This window comes from Salmo trutta, chromosome 28 (genome assembly GCF_901001165.1).
Source record: "Salmo trutta chromosome 28, fSalTru1.1, whole genome shotgun sequence".
Classification (NCBI taxonomy): Eukaryota; Metazoa; Chordata; class Actinopteri; order Salmoniformes; family Salmonidae; genus Salmo; species Salmo trutta.
Window position 1 is genome coordinate 34,173,458 of NC_042984.1, and position 23,620 is coordinate 34,197,077.

Sequence of the window (23,620 nt, forward strand, 5' to 3'; positions counted from 1 at the left end):
TAGCATCAGAGGCCATTAGCATTAGAATTGATGGACAAGATGGCCTCTACTTTACCTCTTGGTGACGGCGTTGTGGTACTCAATGAATGTCCGGCCGTCAAAGGCGATGGACTCCGTTTCCCCGGCGGACTTCTCGAAGATGGCTGCGAGGGAGAGGACAAGGAGGAAGACGAACATTGAATGTGATCACATGAATCAACAGGAAAACATGGCTCCTTTAATTGGAGTCAGGCAGTGGATGGTGATGATCTGGGATGAGCGTTCATGCGCTTACGGTTTGAAGAAACGGTAGGGCATACGGCCAAGGTTAATGGGGTTGGTAAAGTGTATGTGTGTGTAGTATGCACGTGTGTGTGTAGCATGTATGTCTGTCTGTGTGCGCTTGTGTGAAAATGATGAAACAGAGGGGTAACTCTAACCTTCAAAAGGGGGACACTAAGACTAGCATGACATCGATATTACTGACAAAAAGTTTCACTGAGTTCAGGATTGTTGTTCGCTTACTGTTCTGACAGTGTGTGCCTGTGAAGCCGAGGAGGCACACACACTCATAGCTCTCCAGCAGGGGGTTGCAGCGACCCCCGTTGTGGCAGGGCTCACGGCTGCAGGGGTGGCCCTCGAACATGGCCACGTCACTGGAGTGCAGCGCGTTCTCCTGCCGGAGGATGGGCGTGCCCATCAGGGTGATCTGACAGGGAGAATAGAGAGGGAGGGGACTTAGACCTGTCATAATGCACTGCGTGGCCTTGATTTACCTCAGGTCCGAGGTCTGAATCAGTCCTTGATTAGAAGGAAACAGTGAAAAGCAGCAGGGCTATGGCCCTCGAGGACTGTAATTAAATAGCCATGACAAGTCGATGCAGCATACATACCGCATACAAAACATTACACATTTCAACTCCCCTCGTCTCAAACTCGAGACACATGAATAACAACTTTACAAGTCACTTACTAATTAATTCAGCAAATAACTGCTAAAACATACTTTTAGACTGAGCTTTGATTAACTTGGCGCTTTCAAAGGAAAGTTTTCTAAGAGAAAGAGCTAATGACATGTTGACGCTAGCTAGCATTAAGTAACATCCTGCCTTTGTTGGAAGGCCATTTTTGGCACTCAAAGACGAGCCTTTTGCTGCGGAGGAGAACAAACAAGCTGGAAAGTTGTCAGGGAAAAGATCTGAGCTGAGAAACATGGAGGGACATCAAATGTGTTCTATTCTATTATTAGTACAGTAAGCCAAAAGAAAAGGAGCCACCGTCAGCACTGATAAACTAGCTAACCTTTGACCTTACAATGGTTAAAGTCACTGTAAAGGTCTGCCATCAAGTGTAGGCAGCTGACGTTCTTGTCCATCACTAAATCGTGTTCAAATATAGCTATCCATGTATAAGGTAGATTCAAAATTGTGTCACAGTTAAATGTCAAACACCTATTTTATTTTATTTTTTTAAATGTAATCGATAGTTGTTGATAATTTACAGAATTGATAGAAACTTTTGCCAAACCTTCTGAACAGGGTGTGTGGCTAAACATATCTGCTGAGGATTGTGTGTGCGGACAGGACACTCACCTTCTGAATGGTCCCCTTGAAGCCATCTTTGAGCGAGGCGGCCCTCGCAAGCCGGCTGAAATCAGGAGCACCACCCACAAACAGAGACTCCTTCAGGTTGAGAGCGGTGTGTTGGTTCTGGAGAGAGACAATGGGTTAGAACCCTATATAACAGGGTCTAGAACCCTACCACAGGGTCTAGAACCCTACCACAAGGACTAGAACCCTACCAGAGACCAAAACTCTAATAATAGGCACTAGAACCCTATAGCAGGTACAATGGAGGCTGCTGAGGGGAGGACAGCTCACAATAATGGCTGGAACGGAGCAAATGGAATGGCATCAAACACATGGAAACCATGTGTTTGATGTTGTTGATACCTTTCCACCTATTCTGCTCCAGCCATTACCACGTGTCCGTCCTCCCCAATTAAGGTGCCACCAACCTCCTGTGAACAGGGACTAGAAAGACACCTGACCAACACAAATGCTTTCTGTTTTTTGTTCAGTTTTTTTTAGCCATAGCACGATGACTAATAACAGTGAAAAATATTTCTCCTTTGAAAGATAAATCTGCATAGTGCAGGGCTATAAAGTACACTTCTTGTTTTCATCCTCTCCTAATCAGGGACTGACTCAGACCTGGGACACCAGGTCAGTGCAATTAACTACCATGTAGAAACTAAAACCAGAAGTGCTTTGGCCCTCCAGGACCGGAATTAAACAGCCTTGATATAGTGCAGGACAATTCGCTATAACTAGACTACTTCCTTTTCCACATCAATAAACTTGATATATTACAAAACATAATTGATTTATGTGCCACTCTCCGAACAGTCAATTATTCGTTATCTAGTACAAAACACAAGAAAAGGGCTACAAAGAGAGTCGCCTGGTGCGGCTGGAGAGACGATATGGATGGTGTTTTCTTTATGAAAGTCTCTCTAATGAATGGCTGATTATACCGGCGACCTTTCCGGCGCCGAGCGAGCCGCGGCCTTTAATTGGCCGTTCATTTGCGCAGCAGACGATCATGAAATCAGGCCCTTGCTCCATCCAGAAAGGTGCAGGAGAGCTGCCTCCAATTACGACAGCATTCCTTCTGCGCAGGAAGCACAGGCCCACTTTTAGGGAGGAATTACGGATCTTTATGTTTATGTAGGGCAGTAATTGCCAGAGGGAAAAGCCGAGGTAATTGGTGGAAAAATAATGAAAGGGGCCAAGTAAACATGGGTTATGTGTGACGAGAGCTGGCATGGGGTCCTGCTTTTATTTGAGATGGGAGCTGGAGGGTGGAGGGTATAGGCCAGTGGGGCTTTGCTGTGTGGTGCGCCTGGAGTGAGCTCTGACAGAAAGGAAGACCCGGGCCAAGGCCTCCAGCCCAGTCGAGTGGGTCACCTGTGGCTGCCTGGGGATAACAAAGTGCCGAAATGGGCCCAGTTTCCTATAATCCCTAACACTTTAGCTAAAGGGGATGCGCAAGTGAAGAGTAACAGTTGGGATCAACTCTATTTTGATTCAGGATTAAAGTTGACATGCGATTCTCCCCGTTATAATGTAAACAACTTGAAGCATTTTAAAAATGGATATATAAATCCAATCCATTAATATTGAGTTCTATAAAAAAATATAAATAACATGGTTTCTATCAAATTCAAATGGTCTTATTGGATTCTGAATAGGAGTGAATTGGACGCTGCTAACAGGCCAGTCTAACAGAATGGACGTTGTCAGTGCTGTTGTGTGCGGTTATGAGTGAACGAGTGAGTGAGTGAGTGAGTGAGTGAATGATCGAGTGACTTCATGATATGGAGAGTTTTGTTTCTCTTTCGTAAAAGAAAGTACATGACAAAAGAACAGCCTGGCTTGGCTTGGCACCCCACTCTCTCTTTACTTTATTCTCGCTCTCGACTGCTACACGGCACAGGAGAGAAATCCCCGCCCACCAGAGACTAATGAACACGTTTCATTGTTGCGAGGAACAATGGCGGTCAGAAAGATAACCGACTCCCCTCCTCCCTCCCTCCGCCTACGCAGCAGATGGACTGAGGTGAAAGCCAAACCGAGTTCTTTAACAAATGTCTCTACTTCGGTACTGTGTATGAAATGGTAGCACTAAATACAGACCCTTTTCTCCTGTCAGTTCTATAGTCTAATAACTGTCGTATGGTGGCGCATGGGAATGAGAAGTGGCGAATGAAATTGAAGCTGAAAGTGGAGAAATGAAATATGTCTAAGGTGGATGGGACTTATTACCTTCCGTGATTTCTTAGTTTCCAGACAGCACACAGTAAGAGAAAAGGAGGGAAAAAAGGTTATCAGAAGAGAGAGCGAACAACGGATGTCGGTGTGCGGAGAGTCATGCAACACACACACACACATCGAACCAACATAAAACCGCACAACACAAACTGTGAAGCCCGAAGGTCAGAAGGCTGCCACGCAAAATAAATGAAAAAGAGAAATTGACATTAAGGAGGTTGCAGCTTGATCTAGAACCACTGTGGCTCAGACAGAATTCAGATCCACCATATAGCCACTGCAGACAGTGTTTTTTTCTGTTTGTGTGAGAAAGCATGCATGGATTTGTGGCAAAAATGTTCTGTTTAAAGATATCCTGCAATACTGAAACTACCATCCCAGGTATAATGACTTTATATAAGATATCTATATCAAAGACGCTCTCGGAGTGCAGCGGGACACCCTGGCTCCCCTCGTCATTGTAAACGCAGAAGTAGGAGAGAATTAGCTGCCAGCTAAATCCTGCATGGAGCCTCTTCGCCTTGAGCGCCTCCATCACTAGCCTTCGCTCATCCCCCCCTCTTTTTTCCCTTCTCCCTGTTCTACTCTTTTAATATGATTTTCTGCCCATGTTGCTGGAGTGAAACATGATTACCATACGAAGAACAGGAAGAAAAAAGAGAGCAAAAAGGAGACAGCGGAGCATCTTGCATGAGGCGGCTTTGGAGTTGACATGCGTGCGGGTGTACATGTTCCTAATCACAAATTACACTGTTTAATATAATTGGATGACTTGCGGACACATCCAGCTATTAGATTTCTCTCACTTAGGCCCATGTATCTGGTTTATTGCTTGGGTATCATTATTTATTTTCTCCATCTTTCCATCTATATACAGTATCTCCAAAGAACGCTATTGAAGGTCTTCGCTTCACTCGGAGCTCAAAGGTATCAGTTAAGTCATACTAACGGGTGTATACCACCCGGCCATAGAGGTTATCTTTCGTGAATGCAACAAATAGGAAGAAGATTGTACTACTGTTTTTGGCATTTCAGCAGAGTCAAATATGGCAGATAAAAAGGATTAAAAAAAAGAAAAGGGAGGAGTCATTTCCAGATAAGAGACAAACTGTCAAACGTGCCCTCTACGTCTCGAACAAACTAATTTCTCACCTTGACGAGCTGTCAGAAGACAGTGGAATGTGTTTTCAAACACAATCCTGGTAGTGTGTATGCCCTTATCGAGGTCCTCAACTAGGGAAATGTTTTTGCCGAATCAGCTCTGGTGTATCATCAACAGTGAACTCTGGGAGTATACAGGTCATTAAGTTGAACGCATCCTTTGATAAGGGCATATCACAGGAGGCTGCTGAGGGGAGGACGGCTCATAACAATGGCTGCAATGGAGCAAATGGAATGGCATCAAACAGCGGAATGGTTTCCATGCTTTTGATGTATTTGATACCATTCCACTAATTCCGCTCCAGCCATTACCACAAGCCCATCCTCCCCAGTAGCGCAGGCTGCATATTGCCTTGTATGATAGCATACTCATAGCCGGTTTGCCTTGCATGCTAATAGCTAGGCTAATCATAAAGACGTCTGATAAGCCTAGCATGCTAACTCTCTCTGTCTGTCTCACCGGCGACTCTCCTCTGACTGGGTCCTTTCCGTTGATGTTAATCTCTCCCTTTCGATTGGCCCGCTCCAGGTTCACTGTGTTCCACACGCCCATCTTGATCTTATCTTTACTCCTGCATGAGAGGAATACACACAAACGAGTCAAGAGGTTAGGGACGTCTCAAAACAACACACACAAGTACAATCTAAAATCAAAAGAGACTACAATAACCCAGCTAACAAGGAGTCCAGACTATGTTCTACAGTCACTATGGGGTTCAAAAGTCATTATAGGGTTCTTTACTAAAGTTGCTACGGGTTTCTTTACTCGTCACTATGGAGTTCTAAACTAGAGTAACCATGGGGCTCTAGATTAGTCGCTATGCAATTTTAAACTTGAGTACTATGGGATTCTAGACTAGAGTCACTATGGGGTTCTAGAGTAAATTTACTGTGGGGTTCTAGACTAGAGTCACTATGGGGTTCTAGAGTAAAATTACTGTGGGGTTCTAGACTAGAGTCACTATGGGGTTGTAGTGCGGTGCCCACCTGATGACAGCGGGGCCCTTGCCCAGGTCATAGCGGAACTCCAGGATGCCGTCGTTGAGGGAGAGGGAGATGAAGTCACCTTTGCCGTCCGTCTTCTGGCCGCTGTAGAAGATCATGCCGTTGGAGTCATTGGCCATGAGCACCACCGTCATGCTGACCTTTTGGCTGCAGACAAAACACAAACAACAATGGTAAACAACCAGGGAAAGACAAAACACAAACATCACGACTAAACAAACGCCAGACAAAAGACAAACAACAGTAAACAAACACCGCACTGAACGGAGGCCAGACTTGGTATTAACCACTGGTCTACGGTGCTTGTCTGTATGTCAAATGTTCTGTCTATCTGACCTTTTCACAATGTGACACTACAGTGCCTTCAGAAAGTATTCACACCCTTTCTTCTTCTTCCACATTTTGTAGTGTTACAGCCTGAATTCAAAACGGATTAAAAAAAAGTATAATAATCTTACCCATCTACACAGAATACCCCATAATGACAAAGTGAAAACTAGTTTTTAGAAATTTCTGCAAAAGTATTGTAAATGAAATACAGAAAAATCTAATTTACATAAGTATTCACACCCCTGAGTCAATACATGTTAGAATCCCCTTTGGCATCTATACACCTGTGAGTCTTTCGGGGTAAGTCTCTAAGAGCTTTACACACCCAGATTGTACAATATTTGCCTATTATTATTTAAAATGATTTGTGCTCTGTCAAATTGGTTGTTGATCATTGCTAGACAACCATTTTCAATTCTTGACAGATTTTCAAGTAGATTTAAGTCGAAACTGTAACTCGGCCACTCAGGAACATCCACTGTCTTCTTGGTAAGCAACTCCAGTGTAGATTTGGTCTTGTGCTTCAGGTTATTGTCCTGCTGAAAGGTGAATTAATCTCCCAGTGTCTGGTGGAAAGCAGACTGAACCAGATTTTCCTTTAGGATTTTGCCTGTGCTTAGCTCCATTCCGTTTCTTTTATATCCAGAAAAACTCCCCAGTCCTTAACGATTACAAGCATACCCATAACATGATGCAGCCACCACTATTATTGAAAATATGGAGAGTGGTACTCAGTAATGTGTTGTATTGGATTTGCCCCAAACATAACACTTTGTATTCAGGACAAAACTTTTTTTTTGCAGTATTACTTTAGTACTTTGTTGCAAAGAGGATGCATGTTTTGCATGAATATTTGTATTCTGTACAGTCTCTGTCAATCAGGTAAGTATTATGGAGTAACTACAATGTCGTTGATCCATCCTCAGTTTTCTCCTATCACAGCCATTTTAAACTCTAACTGTTTTAAAGTCACCATTTCCTTCCTTTCTGTCAACTGAGTTAAGAAGGACGCCTGTATCTTTGTAGTGACTGGGTGCATTGATACATCATCTAAAGTGCAATTAATAACTTCACCATGCTCAAAGGGATATTCAGTGCCTGCTTTTTTTTACCCATCTACCAGGTGACCTTCTTGCGAGGCATTGGGAAACCTCCCTGGTCTTTGTGGTTGAATCTGTGTTTGAAATTCACTGCTCGACTGACGGACCTCAGATAATGGTATGTGTGTGGTGTAGAGACGAGGTAATCATTCAAAAATCATATTAAACACTATTATTGCACAAAGAGTGAGTCCATTCATCTTATTGTGTGACTTGTTAAGCAATGTTTTACTCCTGAACTTATTGCCATGGACTCCAGCCACCCTAGTCATAGACTGTTCTCTCTGCTACCGCACGGCAAGCGGTATCGGAGCGCCAAGTCTAGGACAAAAAGGCTTCTTAACAGCTTCTACCCCCAAGCCATAAGACTCTTGAACAGTTAATCAAATAGCTACCCGGACTATTTGCATTGTCCCCACCCCCCATTTTGACGCTGCTGCTACTCTCTGTTTATTATCCATGCATAGTCACTTTACTTCTACCTACATGTCCAGTTGAAGTCAGAAGTATACATACACTTAGGTTGGAGTCATTAAAACTCGTTTTACAACCACTCCACAAATGTATTGTCAACAAACTATAGTTTTGGCAAGTCAGTTAGGACATCTACTTTGTGCATGACAAGTCATTTTTCCAACAATTGTTGACAGACAGATTATTTCACTTATAATTCACTGTATCAAAATTCCAGTGGGTCAGAAATGTACATACGCTAAGTTGACTGTACCTTTAAACAGCTTGGAAAATTCCAGAAAATAATGTCATGGCTTTAGAAGGTTCTGATAGGCTAATTGACATCATTTGAGTCAATTGGAGGTGTACCTGTGGATGTATTTCAAGGCCTACCTTCAAACTCAGTGCCTCTTTGCTTGACATCATTGGAAAATCAAAAGAAATCAGCCAAGACCTCAGAAAAATAATTGTAGACCTCCACAAGTCTTGTTCATCCTTGGGAGCAATTTTCAAACACCTGAAAGTACCACGTTCATCTGTACAAACAATAGTACGCAAGTATAAACACCATGGGACCACGCAGCTGTCATACCACTCAGGAAGGAGACGTATTCTGTCTCCTAGAGATGAACGTACTTTGGTGCGAAAAGTGCAAATCAATCCTGGAACAACAGCAAAGGACCTTGTGAAGATTCTGGAGGAAACAGGTACAAAAGTATCTATATCCACAGTAAAACGAGTCCTATATCGACATAACCTGAAAGGCCGCTCAGCAAGGAAGAAGCCACTGCTCCAAAACCACGATAAAAAAAAGACAAACTACGGTTTGTAACTGCACATGGGGACAAAGATCGTACTTATTGGAGAAATGTCCTCTGGTCTGATGAAACAAAAATAGAACTGTTTGGCCATAATGACCATCGTTATGGGAGAAGGGAGGGGCTTGCTAGCCGAAGAACACCATCCCGACCGTGAAGCACAGGGGTGGCAGCATCATGTTGTGGGGTGCTTTGCTGCAGGAGGGACTGGTGCACTTCATAAAATAGATAGCATTATGAGGCAGGAAAATTATGTGGATAGATTGAAGCAAGACATCTCAAGACATCAGTCAGGAAGTTAAAGCTTGGTCGCAAATGGGTCTTCCAAATGGACAATGACCCCAAGCATACTTCCAAAGTTGTGGCAAAATGGCTTAAGGACAACAAAGTCAAGGTATTGGAGTGGCCATCACAAAGCCCTGACCTCAATCCCATAGTAAATGTGTGGGCAGAACTGAAAAAGTGTGTGCAAGCAAGGAGGCCTACAAACCTGACTCAGTTACACCAGCTCTGTCAGGAGGAATGGGCCAAAATTCACCGAACTTATTGTGAGAGCTTGTGGAAGGCTACCCGAAACATTTGACCCAAGTGAAACAATTTAAAGGCAATGCTACCAAATACTAATTGAGTGTATGTAAATCTTCTGACCCACTGGGAATGTGATGAAAGAAGAAAAAAGCTGAAATAAATCTCTACTATTATTCTAACATTTCACATTCTTAAAAAAAAGTGGTGATCCTAACTGACATAAGACAGGGAATTTTTACTGGGATTAAATGTCAGGAAATGTGAAAAACTGAGTTTAAATGTATTTGGCCAAGGTATATGTAAATTTCTGACTTCAACTGTACATATTACCTCAATTACCTCGACTAACCACTGCCCCCGCACATTGACTCTGTACCGGAACAGAGTATATAGCCTCGCTACTGTTATTTTATTAAATGTGTAAAAGGTCAAGGGGTGTGAATACCTTCTCAAGACACTGTACATCCTCTATGTGAGTGTAACTGTACTCGTGTGTTCCCTTGTGTGACCAACACAAGACTGACAAGGATTCCCACCATAGACGACAACATACAAAATGTAATGAAGTACTTTATATTTTTATAGAATTCTGTTTCTATGGAGGACGATTATCTGTTCTGTTCCATTTAATTCTATTCTACTCTATCCACCATAGGACTGTTCTGCCCAAGGCACAGCTTAAAGTATCTATCTGCAGCTACATCAATTCACAGCTCTTCAGTACCAACTCCGGTAGATCATGTGGAACATGCTGTCGTGTATGTAATTCGTAGAGTCTGTGTAGTGAAAAAAAGCGTTTGACTTACTGGAGATCGTGACCGTAGGTGTGCAATCCCTTCAGCTCCAGGTAAGAGTCTCCGCTAAAGAATGGCATGTAGGCCCCTTTCTTCTCCGACACTGAAACATTTTTTTGGGGGGAAAACGGAATGCATTACAACAGGCATTATGTCATCCTTACGACAGCACTATGCATGTGTACGGCAATAATATGGCTTATGCAGCAAGTCAGGGGGACATTGGGTGAACTCAGTGTTACCCACCCAGGGGGTCCGTTTTAGATAACAAGGATTGCCTAGTCTTCATCCACCCAGACTGTGTGCGACACACAGTTTGGGGCTGCAAGGCTCTTTTCATTGGTAATTAGGCAGGATTAGCTCGCTGAGTCAGGGTGGGGAAGGGAGGCAGACGGAGATGAGAAAGCTAATTAGCCATTGCGCAGGAGACGACTAACAACGCTCACAGAGGAGAGGAGAATAGGAGCACCGCTGCAGAAAAACTGTCAAACCGGCTGTCATAATAAGGAAAGAGCTACCTTGGAACTCAGCCAGTTTACAGAGTGGAGGGGGAAAGGATTTCAGTTCCTTGAGCTACACACACACACACACACACACACACACACACACACACACACACACACACACACACACACACACACTACATAGGCTTCGTCGCAAGAAAATGTCCAGGTACTCAGATAAGTGCGTGACATCCGATCCTTGTTGTATTTTATTGAACCTTTATTAATGGTGAGACCACGGTCTCTTTCGCAGATGAGCCCTGCATTAAACTTCTTATGGATGGTGGCAGTATTGAGTCGCTTGGATGACTGACGTGCCCAGAGGAAACTGCCTCCTACTCACTCCCAGAAACTAAGATATGCATATTATTAGTAGATGTGGATAGAAAACACTCTGAAGTTTCTAAAACTGTTTGAATGATGTCTGTGAGTATAACAGAACTCATATGGCAGGCAAAAACCTGAGAAAAAATCCAACCAGGAAGTGAGTTGTAGTTCTTCTATCTAATCCCTATTCAAACTACAGTGTCTGTGGGGTCATTTTGCACTTCCTAAGGCTTCCATTGGCTGTCAACAGCCTTTAGAAACTTGTTTCATGCGTCTCCTGTTACTGGGCAGAGAATAGGAGCTCAGTCTATCAGTGGACTGCCTGGGACCAGTGAGTTGTTTACTGCGCGGGCACGTTTGGCGCGCAGCTCCTTCTTTTTCTTCTGTAATGAATACGCTATTGTCCGGTTGGAATATTATCGGCGTTTTATGTTAAAAAGACCCTAAGGATTGATTGTAAACATCGTTTAACATGTTTCTACGAACGGTAATGGAAGTATTTGACTTTTCGTCTCTTGTTTTACGCTCACGCGTTATGCCTTTGGATAGTGATCTGTACGCACAAACAAAACAGAGGTATTTGGACATAAATATGGAGTATTTCGAACAAAAATAACATTTCTTGTGGAAGTAGGAGTCCTGGTAGTGCATTCCGACCAAGATCAAAGGTAAGGGAAGATTTATAATACTAATTCTGAGTTTAGTTGACTCCAGAACTTTGCTGGTATCTGTATAGCTTGCTTTGATGGTTGAGCTCTGTACTCAGAATATTGAAAAATGTGCTTTCGCCGAAAAGCTATTTTAAAATCTGACACACAGCGATTGCATTAAGGAGTAGTATATCTATAATTCTTTCAATAACTGTTGTAAATTTTATCAATGTTTATGATGAGTATTTGTGTAAATTGATGTGCTCATTCACCGGAAGTTTAGGTGGGAATACATTTTCTGACCATCACGCACCAATGTAAAATGGGGTTTATGGATATAAATATGAACTTTATCGAACAAAACATACATGGATTTTGTAACATTGAGTCCTGGGAGTGTCATCTAATGAAGATCATCAAAGGTTAGTAATTCATTTTAGCTGACTTTCTGGTTTTTGTGATGCCTCTCCTTGCTTGGAAAATGGCTGTGTGGTTTTTCTTGTTTAGGTGCTGTCCTAACATAATCTAATCTTTTGCTTTCGTCGTAAAGCCTTTTCGAAATCGGACACTGTGGTTAGATTAAGGAGAATCTTATCTTTAAAATGGTGTATAATACTTGTATGTTTGAGAAATTTTAATTATGAGATTGTTGTTGTTTTGAATTTGCCTTCGTGCACTTTCACTGGCTGTCGTCATATCAATCCCGCTAACGGGATTCAAGCCATAAGAAGTTTTAAGACATCAACAAACAACAAGCACACTATACACTCATCAACTACACAATACACAAAAAGCAAGCCACAATCATATGAAACAATCACATTGTTTCGTTAAAAAAAAGGAAGATTGGTGAGTGACAAGGTAAAGGGAGGTAAGGAAAGTAGACCAATAGACAGTTTGAACAGAGAATCTCACATGGAGTTCCAGTAAAACAGCTCTGTGTGGTTGAATGGTGGTCTGCAGACAAATACTAGGGAGGAGCACTCTTATACTTATCAATACAACGATGTCTACCCAGGGCTTCCCTTGAGTAGGCCGTTGACCACACCACCTGTCTTTAAATGTTCCCAGTACAGCCTTTAAAGCATTCGCGCCTAATAATTTTTTTCATATCTGATCTGAGGGATCCTTTCTTTAAAGGATACATTTTTATGTCTGTGTCCAGTACAAAGAAAGCTAGAGGTAGTTTCGCGAGCCAATGCTAAATAGCATTAGAGCAATGCCTGGAAGTCTATGGGTATCTACTAGCATGCTACCTCTAACTTCCTTCATACTGGACACAGAGACATAAAAATGGTATCCACGAGTTCGTCGGACTTAGGGGAAGTAGATAAAGGGCTTCATTGCCAAAATCTCGAAGTATCCCTTTAACTGTTCTCAGCACAGCCCTTAACATAAGCCGCTGAAAGAGGGCTTCTTATCTGATCCAAAACCTGTGTTGGCCAGACACTCAGGCTGAGTGACTTCTTCATTAATCACCACAGGCAGAGAATTGATGCCATTAGTCATCTCATTGATTTCATCGAAGCCCTCAGCGCGTGAGACGCTCTTCCCCGCAGTGATTTTCAGTTCCCCCCAATTTATTTTAATCACCTGCTAACTGGGAGTTGTGACCCAGTGGGGCTTGGAGTATGTGTCTTTGTGTGCGTGTGTGTGAATGTATGAGCGAGCGTATTTGTCTATGCCTGTGTGTCTAAGTACGAATAAATAGACTTCACTTTTGAACACCAAACTTCATTTTTCATTCAGTCTTTTCAATCTTTTATATTCTGAAAACATCTGAGAATTTGGTGGATGTGGTGGGGGGAAAAAGAGAGCAAAAAAAACTGTTGCAAACATAAATCGCTGAAAGCGCTTTTGCTAAACTTCAAACGCAGCTCCGGTGTGTTAGGATCTCCTCCCAAGCTGCGGCCCAGCGCTTCAACCTGCTTCCCCGTGGAGCGAAGTAGAGGCGAACGCATTTCAACACAACACCTGTGGGCGGGAGAGAGGACGGAGAACGGCTATGGTAAAACTCGCAAACAACCGAAACCGAGACGATTGCGCTAACAGCCCGACTGGCCAATTGCGGCGCTCCGCTGTGCACCGGAGACCCTGGAGGCGGTGGCCCGTCTCTCTGCATTTGATATCCCTCAGGATGCAGGATGGAGAAACGGAGCGTCACGACACGGAGAGAAAAAGAGACGGGGGGAAAAGAGGGAAATTTGGGTCGATTTTCCACCGTGAATCCTGACCGGAACACTGAAGCAGGATGATATGCGAGGGGGGCCATGCTAGCATGCAGCGCTGGAGAACTGATGAATTGAGAACAGATAATCAAATTGATGTGCTGTACCAAAGGTTGTGTTATCGTAAGCAAATGTTGTTGTTTTCCGCTTCTGGTGTTTCCTTTATGTTGTTCAGGTAGGGCTGATATGACATTAAAATGTAAAATCAGATATACACACGCACACGCTAGGTTATACTTATTTTAAAGATGGTGGCAGTACCTTTCTCGCAGTGGCGTCCCTCGCGACCCATAGGACACTCGCACTTGTACCCTCCCTCCGGCTGCACCTGGCACTGGGACGAGGGGTGGCATCTGTTGGGCTCGCACGGGTTGTGGGTGTCGGCGCACGTCGGACCTGGAGTTCGCCATCACCAGAAAAAAATCCAACCTCAAATTAGAACTCAAACCAGGGTTGTATTCGTTAGGCACCAACGTGAAGAAATGGACTGAAACTACCTGAACTTATCCAATAAGAAACGCTCTTTTTCATTTCCCATTATGAAACGCTTTACTATGGTATGCCCTAATAAATACAAGCCAATCTTTTCAGACCATTTTGCCTCCATTCCGTGTGAGAAGAGGATGATGATGGATTTCCTTAGTAAAAGAGGTCATTTTCTAATAGGATTTAGAAATATTAAATGTGCAGATTAAGGAAAGACCCAAGCATCCTTTGCTGCCTTTCTGCTATGCTTATGGAGCCTTAGTTCCTGGATGTGGGAGAGGTGGCTTGAATGGCTCCCGGACGGCTGAAATGGCTTTGCACTACACTAGCCAGGACACATCCCAATTCAGCCATCATTATTTCCGAAGCCAGAGCCGCCTGAGGCGAGGAGAATGCTGTAATGAACCCCTCCCACAGTTCTGAAGAAAGGCTCTCTCCCATAGCCATCTATTACACTATCTATCCATTTCTATCTCCCCCATCTCTGTTACTCTACCTCTCACACACACTCTCTCTACCTCTCGTCTTTCCCTCTTTGCATACATACCCAGTCTTAGCATTACCAAGTTCATAAATAGGCTAATCATTAAGCCACAAAGCCCCCGTATTTCTCCTCTCAAACTGGTTCCTAGTCTGTGTGTGTGTGGAGTGTGCTGCTGGAGGCAGAGAGCAGCAGCATCATTTAACCTCTACGGGCCACGGGGGCAGTATTGAGAATTTTGAAAGAAATATGTGCCCATTTTTAACTGCCTCCTACACCAACTCAGAAGCTAGGATATGCATATTATTAACACATTCGGATAGAAAACACTCTGAATTTTCTAAAACAGTTTGAATGGTGTCTGTAAGTATAACAAAACTCATATTGCAGGCAAAAACCTGTGAAAAATAGATTAAAAAAAATGAGAATTTTGTGACTGTACTATTTAGTGTCATTGTTTTAAAGATACCACAGTGAGAAAGGATTCAGTTCGCAACTCCTACTGCTTCCACTAGATGTCAACGATCTTTAGAAAGTTGTTGGAAGCATCTGTCATGAATACAGACCGAATTAGAAAGCTTACAAGTTGACACGTCATCACTTCATTTTTTGCGCCTGCGCATGAATCTGAGAAGAGTGCCTTTGTCATTATCGTTTATTCTAGACACTTGATAGGTTGTGTGAAAATATTACTGATGTTTACTGATGTTTCACGTTAAAAATGGAACAAAAGATTAGTGCTAAACAACGTTTGACATGTTTAAACAAACGTAAATAGATTATTTACTAGGTTTTCTTTAGCTTTTCGACGTGACTTTACACTGCCCACCTCATTTTGTGGGAGCCTACTGAACGCTAACTATTTGGACATAAATTATGAACTTTGTCAAAAGAAACCACATTTGTTCTGGACCTGGGATCTCTGGCAGCGCCTTCTGATGGAGATAATCAAAGGTAAGGGGATATTTAGAATGTTATTATCGATATTAGATGATGCTAATGCTAACGGTATAGCTTAGCTTAGCTTAGCATATAGCTTATTGTTGTTAGCATAGTACCCAGTTTATGCAAAATGTGATTTCCCAGTAAAGTTATTTTGAGATCTGGCCATTCGGTAGCAATTACGAGATGATAATATATTATTCTTTGAATGACAATATTATAATTTACCAATGTTTTCGAATAGTAATTCCGTGATTTGTAATGCTGGATTCACTGGGTGCATTCGAGCCGAAAAAAATTCTGAATTTCACCGCGACTGTAAATGCTGTTTTTGGATATAAATATGAACTTGATGGAACTAAAAATGCATGTATTGTATAACATAATGTCCTATGAGTGTCATCTGATGCAGATTGTCAAAGGTAAGTGCATAATTCTAGCTAGTTTTCTGTCTGTTGATGCCCTTCTTTGAATTGGCTAAACATTACACGCAGCTATTGTCAATGTACTCTCCTCACATAACCTAACTTTATGCATTCTCCGTAATGCCTCTGAAAATCGGACAGCGTGGTTAGATTTAGGAGATATATCTTTCAAATGGAGGAAAATAGTTGATTATTTGATTTTTTGAAATGATTACTCTTGCAGTTTTGAATTCCCCGCCATGGTCACATGACAATGAATCCCAATACCGGGATAAGATCGGGATAAGATCCTCAACAGGTTAAAAGCTATAGGGGCCATGCTTCACTAGGCCTGGAGGGTGGCTAGTACCATTTAACAACACTTAGCTTAGACCTAGCGGACTGTGACCACTCTAAAAGAGGCGAGAGGGGCTAAGACCAGGCGAGGGGATTTGGTTATAGTCTTTAATGTTTCTGTACTGCATCACACCTAAAAGTCTTATACAAGATGTAATAGCTAAAACCTGGCAGCGGAGAATTCCCTGGACATGGGTTGAAATAGTATTGGCTTTCTTTCGTATACTTTTGAGCGTTTGTTTGAGCCTGACCGGAGTGCAATAAAGATGGGCGAGGATTGTACTTTGGGGACTATTCCGTTGTTATTGGTTCCATTTCGCCAGCCGGCAAGCTCAATCAAGAGCAGCTAAAGTATTTAAAAGAAAACAAATCCTATTTGATCCCAGACATATAGGTGAACTGGAGGTCCGTTGTTAGAAACAGAAAATGTTTGGCTCACCGGAGTAGCCGTTGATGCACTTGCAGTGGAACATCTCGGCCTCCTTGACCTGGCATGGAGCGCCATTCTTGCAAGGGTTAGGCTGGCACGGATTGTTGCCGCACTCGCCCACGCCGGTGCCGTACAGCACGTTGCCACTCTTCTCCTGCAGGTTGTACACCAGGTTGTTGACGTCCAGCATGCGCACACAGCCCACCAGACCCGTACCGATGGAGGTTCTCTCCTTCACACTGTGGATGGAGGCAGGGAGAGGGAGGGGGAGGCAGGGAGAGGGAGGGGGAGAGAGTGTGTGTGAATGGCAACCATCCGACAGTTATTTAACAGACAGGTGCTCGACAGAAAAAACAAACAAACATATACTGCTCATTGTATGTGCTTCTCAATAAACCACTATGTGAGCACAGGAGAGTTCCTGATGTAACGGTTTTCATATAACTCAACAACTAAAATCTTATTTCTCCATTAATCATCTTTTCTCCAAATATATAAAGGGATAATCAGTGAGGGGCTATGTATTCTATGGGAAATAATTAACGACATGGAAGACGTGTTCCACGATGAGCTAGCGGAGTGGAACTAACCTTCCACAGAGTTGCATTATTTTCCAGAGAACGCATAGAGCCCTGAGTTGATTATCATACCATGGCTATAATTGAACACATTTGCCACTAGAAATGTGTTCCATTTGCTGGAGGAAATGTGTTCAACATCCACTGAAGTAACTAGGAAGTTTACTATATAGCTACAGTAGTTGCCGTGGTAATCAATCAGACTTGCTAGTTTAGCTAACCAGACAGTCTTAGCATGCTATTATGACGTTCAAATTCAGCAAAACCAATGTTTCAATTCGACTTTTGCTTTAAAAAGCAGCTCAAACACGGTATTTCTCCTGTGCCGATATACCGTGCTTTATAGGGAAATAACGCACGCCCTAGAATACCCTTTAAGCCAATAAGAAACAAGTATTCAACAATGCCATGGTATAATAATATATAACCATACATACATAACATTTACTCATGTATATGCTTCAAGTCAGGCCTTACTCTGTCATCATGTCTTCGGGCACCCCTCCGATGAACAGGTGTGTGTCCAGGTTGAGGCCGTCGGTGCCGGGGGGGCTGGCGCCGTCGATGTGGGTCTCATTGTCCACGCTCAGCATGGCGTTGCGCCGGTTCCTTGTCACTACCAGCTGGTGCCAGCGACCCTGCTTAACCTGGACCTTGCTGACCAAGGTGCCTGTGCCCGAACCTGTGTTGAACCTGAGGGTGGGAAGCAAACCATTAGCTTTATACACAGTGTACAAAACATTAAGAACACCTTCCTAATATTGAGTTGCACGCCCCTCCTCCCCTACAAGGTGTCGAAAGTGTTGGACAGAGATGCTGGCCCATGCTGTTCTTGACACAAACCGGTGCGCCTGGCACCTACTACCATACTCCGTTCAAAGGCACTTAAATATTTTGTCTTGCCCATTCACCCTCTGAATGGTACACATTCACAATCCATGTCTCAATTGTCTCAAGTCTTAAAAATCCTTCTTTAACTCGTCTCCTCCCCTTCATCTACACTGATTGAAGTGGATTTAACAGATGACATCAATAAGGAATCATAGCCTTCACCTGGATTCACCTGGTCAGTCTGTGTCATGGAAAGAGCAGGTGTTCATAATGTTTTGTACACTCAGTGTATATGCTCAATGGATAATCTGCAATGAAAAAAGTGCTTTTTAGTCCAGGAATAGGCTTAATGTTGATATGGGAAACTGGATATGGGAAACCCATAATGCACACAAAGGTAGACCTGGAGAAAGGCAACAGTTTAGAGATTAATGGGTGCACAGACACACCTGATTAACTGTCATATTTGTACCTAAAGCTAACTTGGTTGAGAATGTATGGTGTTATATTTCTTTACTTTATTTTTAAGCAAGTTACTGTGATCCTTAGAGCTCGATACTCATTGACATTAACATCATGTTCTAGTCTCTTTTATTTCAAGAAGGATTTGATTTACAGTTGCCAAGAGACGTGTGAAGAGAGAGAGAGAGATTCATGTATTAATAAACATGTGTAAATAGAGAGAGAGAGAGATTCATGTATTAATACACATGTGTGAATAGAGAGAGAGAGAGAGAGATTCATGTATTAATACACGTGTGCATAGAGAGAGAGATTCATGTATTAATACACATGTGTGAATAGAGAGAGAGAGAGAGAGATTCATGTATTAATACACATGTGTGCATAGAGAGAGAGAGAGATTCATGTATTAATACACATGTGTAAATAGAGAGAGAGATTCAAGTATTAATACACATGTGTAAATAGAGAGATTCATGTCTTAATACACATGTGTGAATAGAGAGAGAGAGATTCATGTATTAATACACATGTGTGCATAGAGAGAGAGAGATTCATGTATTAATACACATGTGTGCATAGAGAGAGAGAGATTCATGTATTAATACACATGTGTGAATAGAGAGAGAGAGATTCATGTATTAATACACGTGTGAATAGAGAGAGAGAGATTCATGTATTAATACACGTGTGAATAGAGAGAGAGAGATTCATGTATTAATACACGTGTGAATAGAGAGAGAGATTCATGTATTAATACACATGTGTGAATAGAGAGAGAGAGATTCATGTATTAATACACGTGTGTGAATAGAGAGAGAGATTCATGTATTAATACACCTGTGTGAATAGAGAGAGAGATTCATGTATTAATACACGTGTGAATAGAGAGAGAGATTCATGTATTAATACACCTGTGTGAATAGAGAGAGAGATTCATGTATTAATACACGTGTGAATAGAGAGAGTGTGTGCATGTGTGTGACAAAACCAAGCTTATGTCGTTCTGGGTCCATCTACAGCTCACTGTTTTCACATCCCTGTTAACTGAACCTCTTCCTGGTTTATTACTTTCTGTTTCATCCCCTCCTCCCGTCCACTCACTTGAGCTCCACCTTGCCGTTGACCAGGGTGAGAGACAGGAAGTCCTTCTTGCCGTCCTGGCCGTTGAAGAGGAGGATGCCCGTCATCTCGGCGGCCCTGAATTCCATGGCGATGCGGACCGTGTGGTAAGCCTTCATGGTGTCAAAGGCCAGGTAGGACTTTCCCCCGAACGACGGAATGAAGTACTTGATCACTAAGAAAACAGGGGCGATGGGAGGGTGTCACATACTGAATAAGGTGTAATGTTCGTACCATAGAGTTGGATAGAGGTAAACACGCTAACCACAAAGCCTGTGGCAGAAGCGACAATGGCAAAGATAAGGGGTGGGCCCTCTTTCCAACTCTATGGTCGGTACACGTTAAACAGTTGGAGACAACAGCCTGGTTCAGCTATTCTGGCCCAACAAACAGACGGGAGAGAACCCGTGACTAACAGAATGTGTGCTGGTTTGTATCGTCAGGTAGGAAAAGACAGCATGATGACGTATTTACGACTTTGTAATCAGACTTTTGTAACACACACACACACACACACACACACACACACACACACACACACACACACGCGCTATTATATCATCATTATCATCCTTTTCGCCAAACTCAACAGACTCCTGAGCCACCTCTCTCCGTCTCGGGAGAATGGTGGTTGATGAAATCCTCTCATCTAACGATTTGATTGATCCAAGGGAGGCTACGGTGTTGTGCCGCAGCCGTCACTTAGCCAATCACACACACTCCGACTCAAACACACACTGATTTCTACCAACTAATCCCTATCAAAGAAATTAGGGTCAATTATGTTAAGATGCAGCTGTGTGAGGTGGTTCCTTATCAGAGACCACCAAAGGGGAGAAACGAAGGGAAAAAGCTCAGAGTGCTCCGACGGCACTCCAAGCTTGATTTCGTGGCTCGGCGCAGCAGACGCTGATTTGATATGAGTTTACTTTACCGTTGATTGGTAAAGTGCTCAGTGGTCGCTAACCTCATTGGTTATTTAGATAGCGGGTATAGGGACTTTGGTAGATGCTGGATGTCTATTGAGTCAAATAGATTGGAATCTAATATAAGCTGTATGGATTTGAGTTTTGTCTTTAATGCATGGTAGGGGGTCAGTTCTAGCTCAGCACTGTCAGTTCAGGACATCAATAGGAACCTAATGTTCTCTTATGGGATTGTGTTGAACTTTATGCATTTCATTCCAACTCTTTTTCAAAGATCATTAATGGCACTGACCCAAACTCTGAAGAGAAACTACCTAGGGTGTGTGTCTGTATGTGTGTGTGTGTGTGTGTGTCTGCGTGTGTGTGTGGGTCAAAGGAAGGAAGGAGGGGGGCTCCACACTCACGTTTCTCGCAGACGGCGCCCCCTCTCCCGGCGGGGCAGATGCAGGTGAAGTCGGCACCGTCGTCCTCGCAGGTGCCCCCGTGGCGGCAGGGGTGGGAGTCGCAGGGCCGCTGGGCCTTGGTGTGGTGGGGCACAGGCCTGGTCCTGTGGAGGGGGGTGATGGTAGTAGTGGGGGCCGGGGTGGTCACTGGCGAGGGGGCGGTGGTGGTCCGGCGGCTGGTGTAAGGGCGGCGAGTGGTGCCCGGGGGACGGCTTGTGATGAAGGGGGAGGGGCTGGCAGTGGGGGTGGTGGCTGTGGTAGTGGTGGTTGTGGTGAAGTAGGGGAGGGAGGAGAGGCCTGATGGAGAGAGACATTCAGAGAGACAGCAAATTCAACGACCAAAAAACGTTGAATCATGCCTTCATTTTATTTAATAATTCTTTATACATTTCATCTCCTTATACCACTTCATATTTGCAATTACAGTAAAAAAATCCTGCAGGTGCTTGTCCTACCGTAGTTGGTGAAGCGAATGTTCTCCTCCTCTGGCTTCTTCACCATGATGGCCGTCTCCTTGGCTGCCTTCAGCTGCTTGAGCAGGGCTCCCTCGATGTCCTCCACTGTGTACCTGGTCTCTGTGGCACAACATGGGCGACAAAGTCGTTCACAACAAGACTCAACCAGGACAGCTATTCTATGTGCTCCCATGTATTTAATCTATCGCAGAGCGAGCACACCTGATTCAATTTGTCAACTAATCATCAAACCCTTAATTAATGAATCAGGTGAGGCTAAAACAGAACTGTGAAACGTCTCGTCCCAGAGGAAAGGTTTGAGAAAGACTGAACAAGCAGGCAGAGCAATATCCTAAAACATAGAAAATGAACTCCCCTCTCCTTAGCTCATAACAGTGAATTTATAAGAGAGCGATCGAGGTCGCTATGATACAACAACACACCCAGGGGATCAGTTGTCCTCCAACCGTCCAACAAGGTTCCACTGAGGTTCAGATTAATCGTTCTCATAATGTTTTCCACAGATGGCTGTTTTAACTGGCCAGAGCAGAGCGCCTTTATGGCAGCGTCTCCTGTGCGAATGTAAAAGACGCTGAGCGAAGCCCGTAAAAAGAGAAGAGGAGGGCGAGATTTGTATCTGATAAAATCTGGTAAAAACAGTACTCACTAACAGTACTCTGGGGGGGGGGGGGAGCTGAAATGAAGCCAGCTCCAAATATACAATGCCACCAAGCTCACTCTGAGGATTTGGTTGTTGTTGATGTCGTTTTGTTAGTTTTGTCCCTTTTGGCTCTGACAATAACAAATATATCCCCCTCCGAATAAAAGAAAAAGAAAAACAACAAAGCCAAGGTTTAAAATAACAAAGCCAAGGTTTAAAATTACAATGCCAAGGTTTAAAATAACAATGCCAAAGTGCTTTGTAAAATGTAATGACTTTCAGTGTTGTTGTAACGCGTAGCAATTATGTTAGTGAGGGAGAGATTCATTTGGTATCAAAGGAAAAACAACTATTGAGGGGAAATGATCATTTTTGACACTTTCCATAAAGACCGCAGCCTAAACAGTAACAAAAGTGTCACTAACATTATATATGATGGCATACTATGTGATTATTGAAAAAGGGATTTAGAAACAGGCTTTTTTAAAGAACGTGTACCATTAGCCTTAACAGTACATTTGCCATATAGTAAACAAGTGTGTTTTTATCACGGTTGGGGTCAATTCCATTTGAATTCAGTCAATTCAGGAAGTAAACTGAAATTCCAAAAGGAATTTTCCTCAATACTTTCTTACAGAAATTGTTTGATTTGAAGTTTCCAGGTGTATTATGATGGCGGCCCCATGTACTTACCACAAACGCCTCATTTGCAAAGTTTGCTGTATTGTACAGTGATCTCCGTTATTATTATTTTTGTATGCGCATTAGCACAGTATACATCATCCCAATTTTAGCTCCAAGACGGCAGCAATAAAAATAAAACAAATTAAAAGTTGATTGTGCAGATTTATTGGCACATTGAACCATGTCATGTGCCTTAGTTTAAGAACGAATAGTGCTGAAGCGATGACGTCATATCTGAATTCCTTTATGCACCTTCGGCCACTGAACCCAACTCTTCTTTTTCCCATGATTTTCCCCAAAACTGTCCTGTTCTGTGTTACCTGAGTCAAAGTGGGCCTCGACGAAGGCCAAGATGGAGTTGCTGGGAGCCAGGCTGCGGACGCGGACACTCATGAAGTCCTTCTGCACCTCTGACTTCCGGAACAACTCGTTCAGCTGATCCAGGGAGATAGAAACACACATTGATTAGTACACACCAAAGCAATACATTTTACAAAGGAGAACTATATCAAGCATTTCTTATTGGTAGTCAGGTAGTCTGTTCAGGCCGTTTGTTCCTTTTTGTGCCTAATAAATACCCAGCAATGATCAATGAGCTCTGTGCAGTGGCTCGTTCAATTTGAGTGCAGTGAACTCATTCTCCAGAAGG

At 43.1% G+C, this 23,620-nt stretch overlaps 1 protein-coding gene across 6 annotated transcripts in view; it reads right to left on the reverse strand.

Annotated features, from left to right (window-relative positions):
* The window catches only part of LOC115166082 (agrin), a 270,497-nt gene that overhangs the window by 11,165 nt on the left and 235,712 nt on the right, over positions 1 to 23,620 (reverse strand). For 3 of the 6 annotated variants that reach the window (XM_029719747.1, XM_029719745.1, XM_029719749.1), the window contains 14 exons: positions 23,292 to 23,406; positions 21,627 to 21,746; positions 21,133 to 21,468; positions 19,785 to 19,977; positions 17,865 to 18,080; positions 16,819 to 17,048; positions 13,971 to 14,105; positions 10,014 to 10,104; positions 5,961 to 6,125; positions 5,434 to 5,545; positions 3,807 to 3,818; positions 1,572 to 1,688; positions 505 to 688; positions 56 to 143 (listed from right to left, as the gene is read on the reverse strand). In XM_029719747.1, the coding sequence (XP_029575607.1) occupies positions 56 to 143; positions 505 to 688; positions 1,572 to 1,688; positions 3,807 to 3,818; positions 5,434 to 5,545; positions 5,961 to 6,125; positions 10,014 to 10,104; positions 13,971 to 14,105; positions 16,819 to 17,048; positions 17,865 to 18,080; positions 19,785 to 19,977; positions 21,133 to 21,468; positions 21,627 to 21,746; positions 23,292 to 23,406 (2,114 nt within the window). The remainder of the gene's footprint in view (positions 1 to 55; positions 144 to 504; positions 689 to 1,571; positions 1,689 to 3,806; positions 3,819 to 5,433; positions 5,546 to 5,960; positions 6,126 to 10,013; positions 10,105 to 13,970; positions 14,106 to 16,818; positions 17,049 to 17,864; positions 18,081 to 19,784; positions 19,978 to 21,132; positions 21,469 to 21,626; positions 21,747 to 23,291; positions 23,407 to 23,620) is intronic. The other 3 variants (XM_029719750.1, XM_029719746.1, XM_029719751.1) reach the window with 1 other exon arrangement.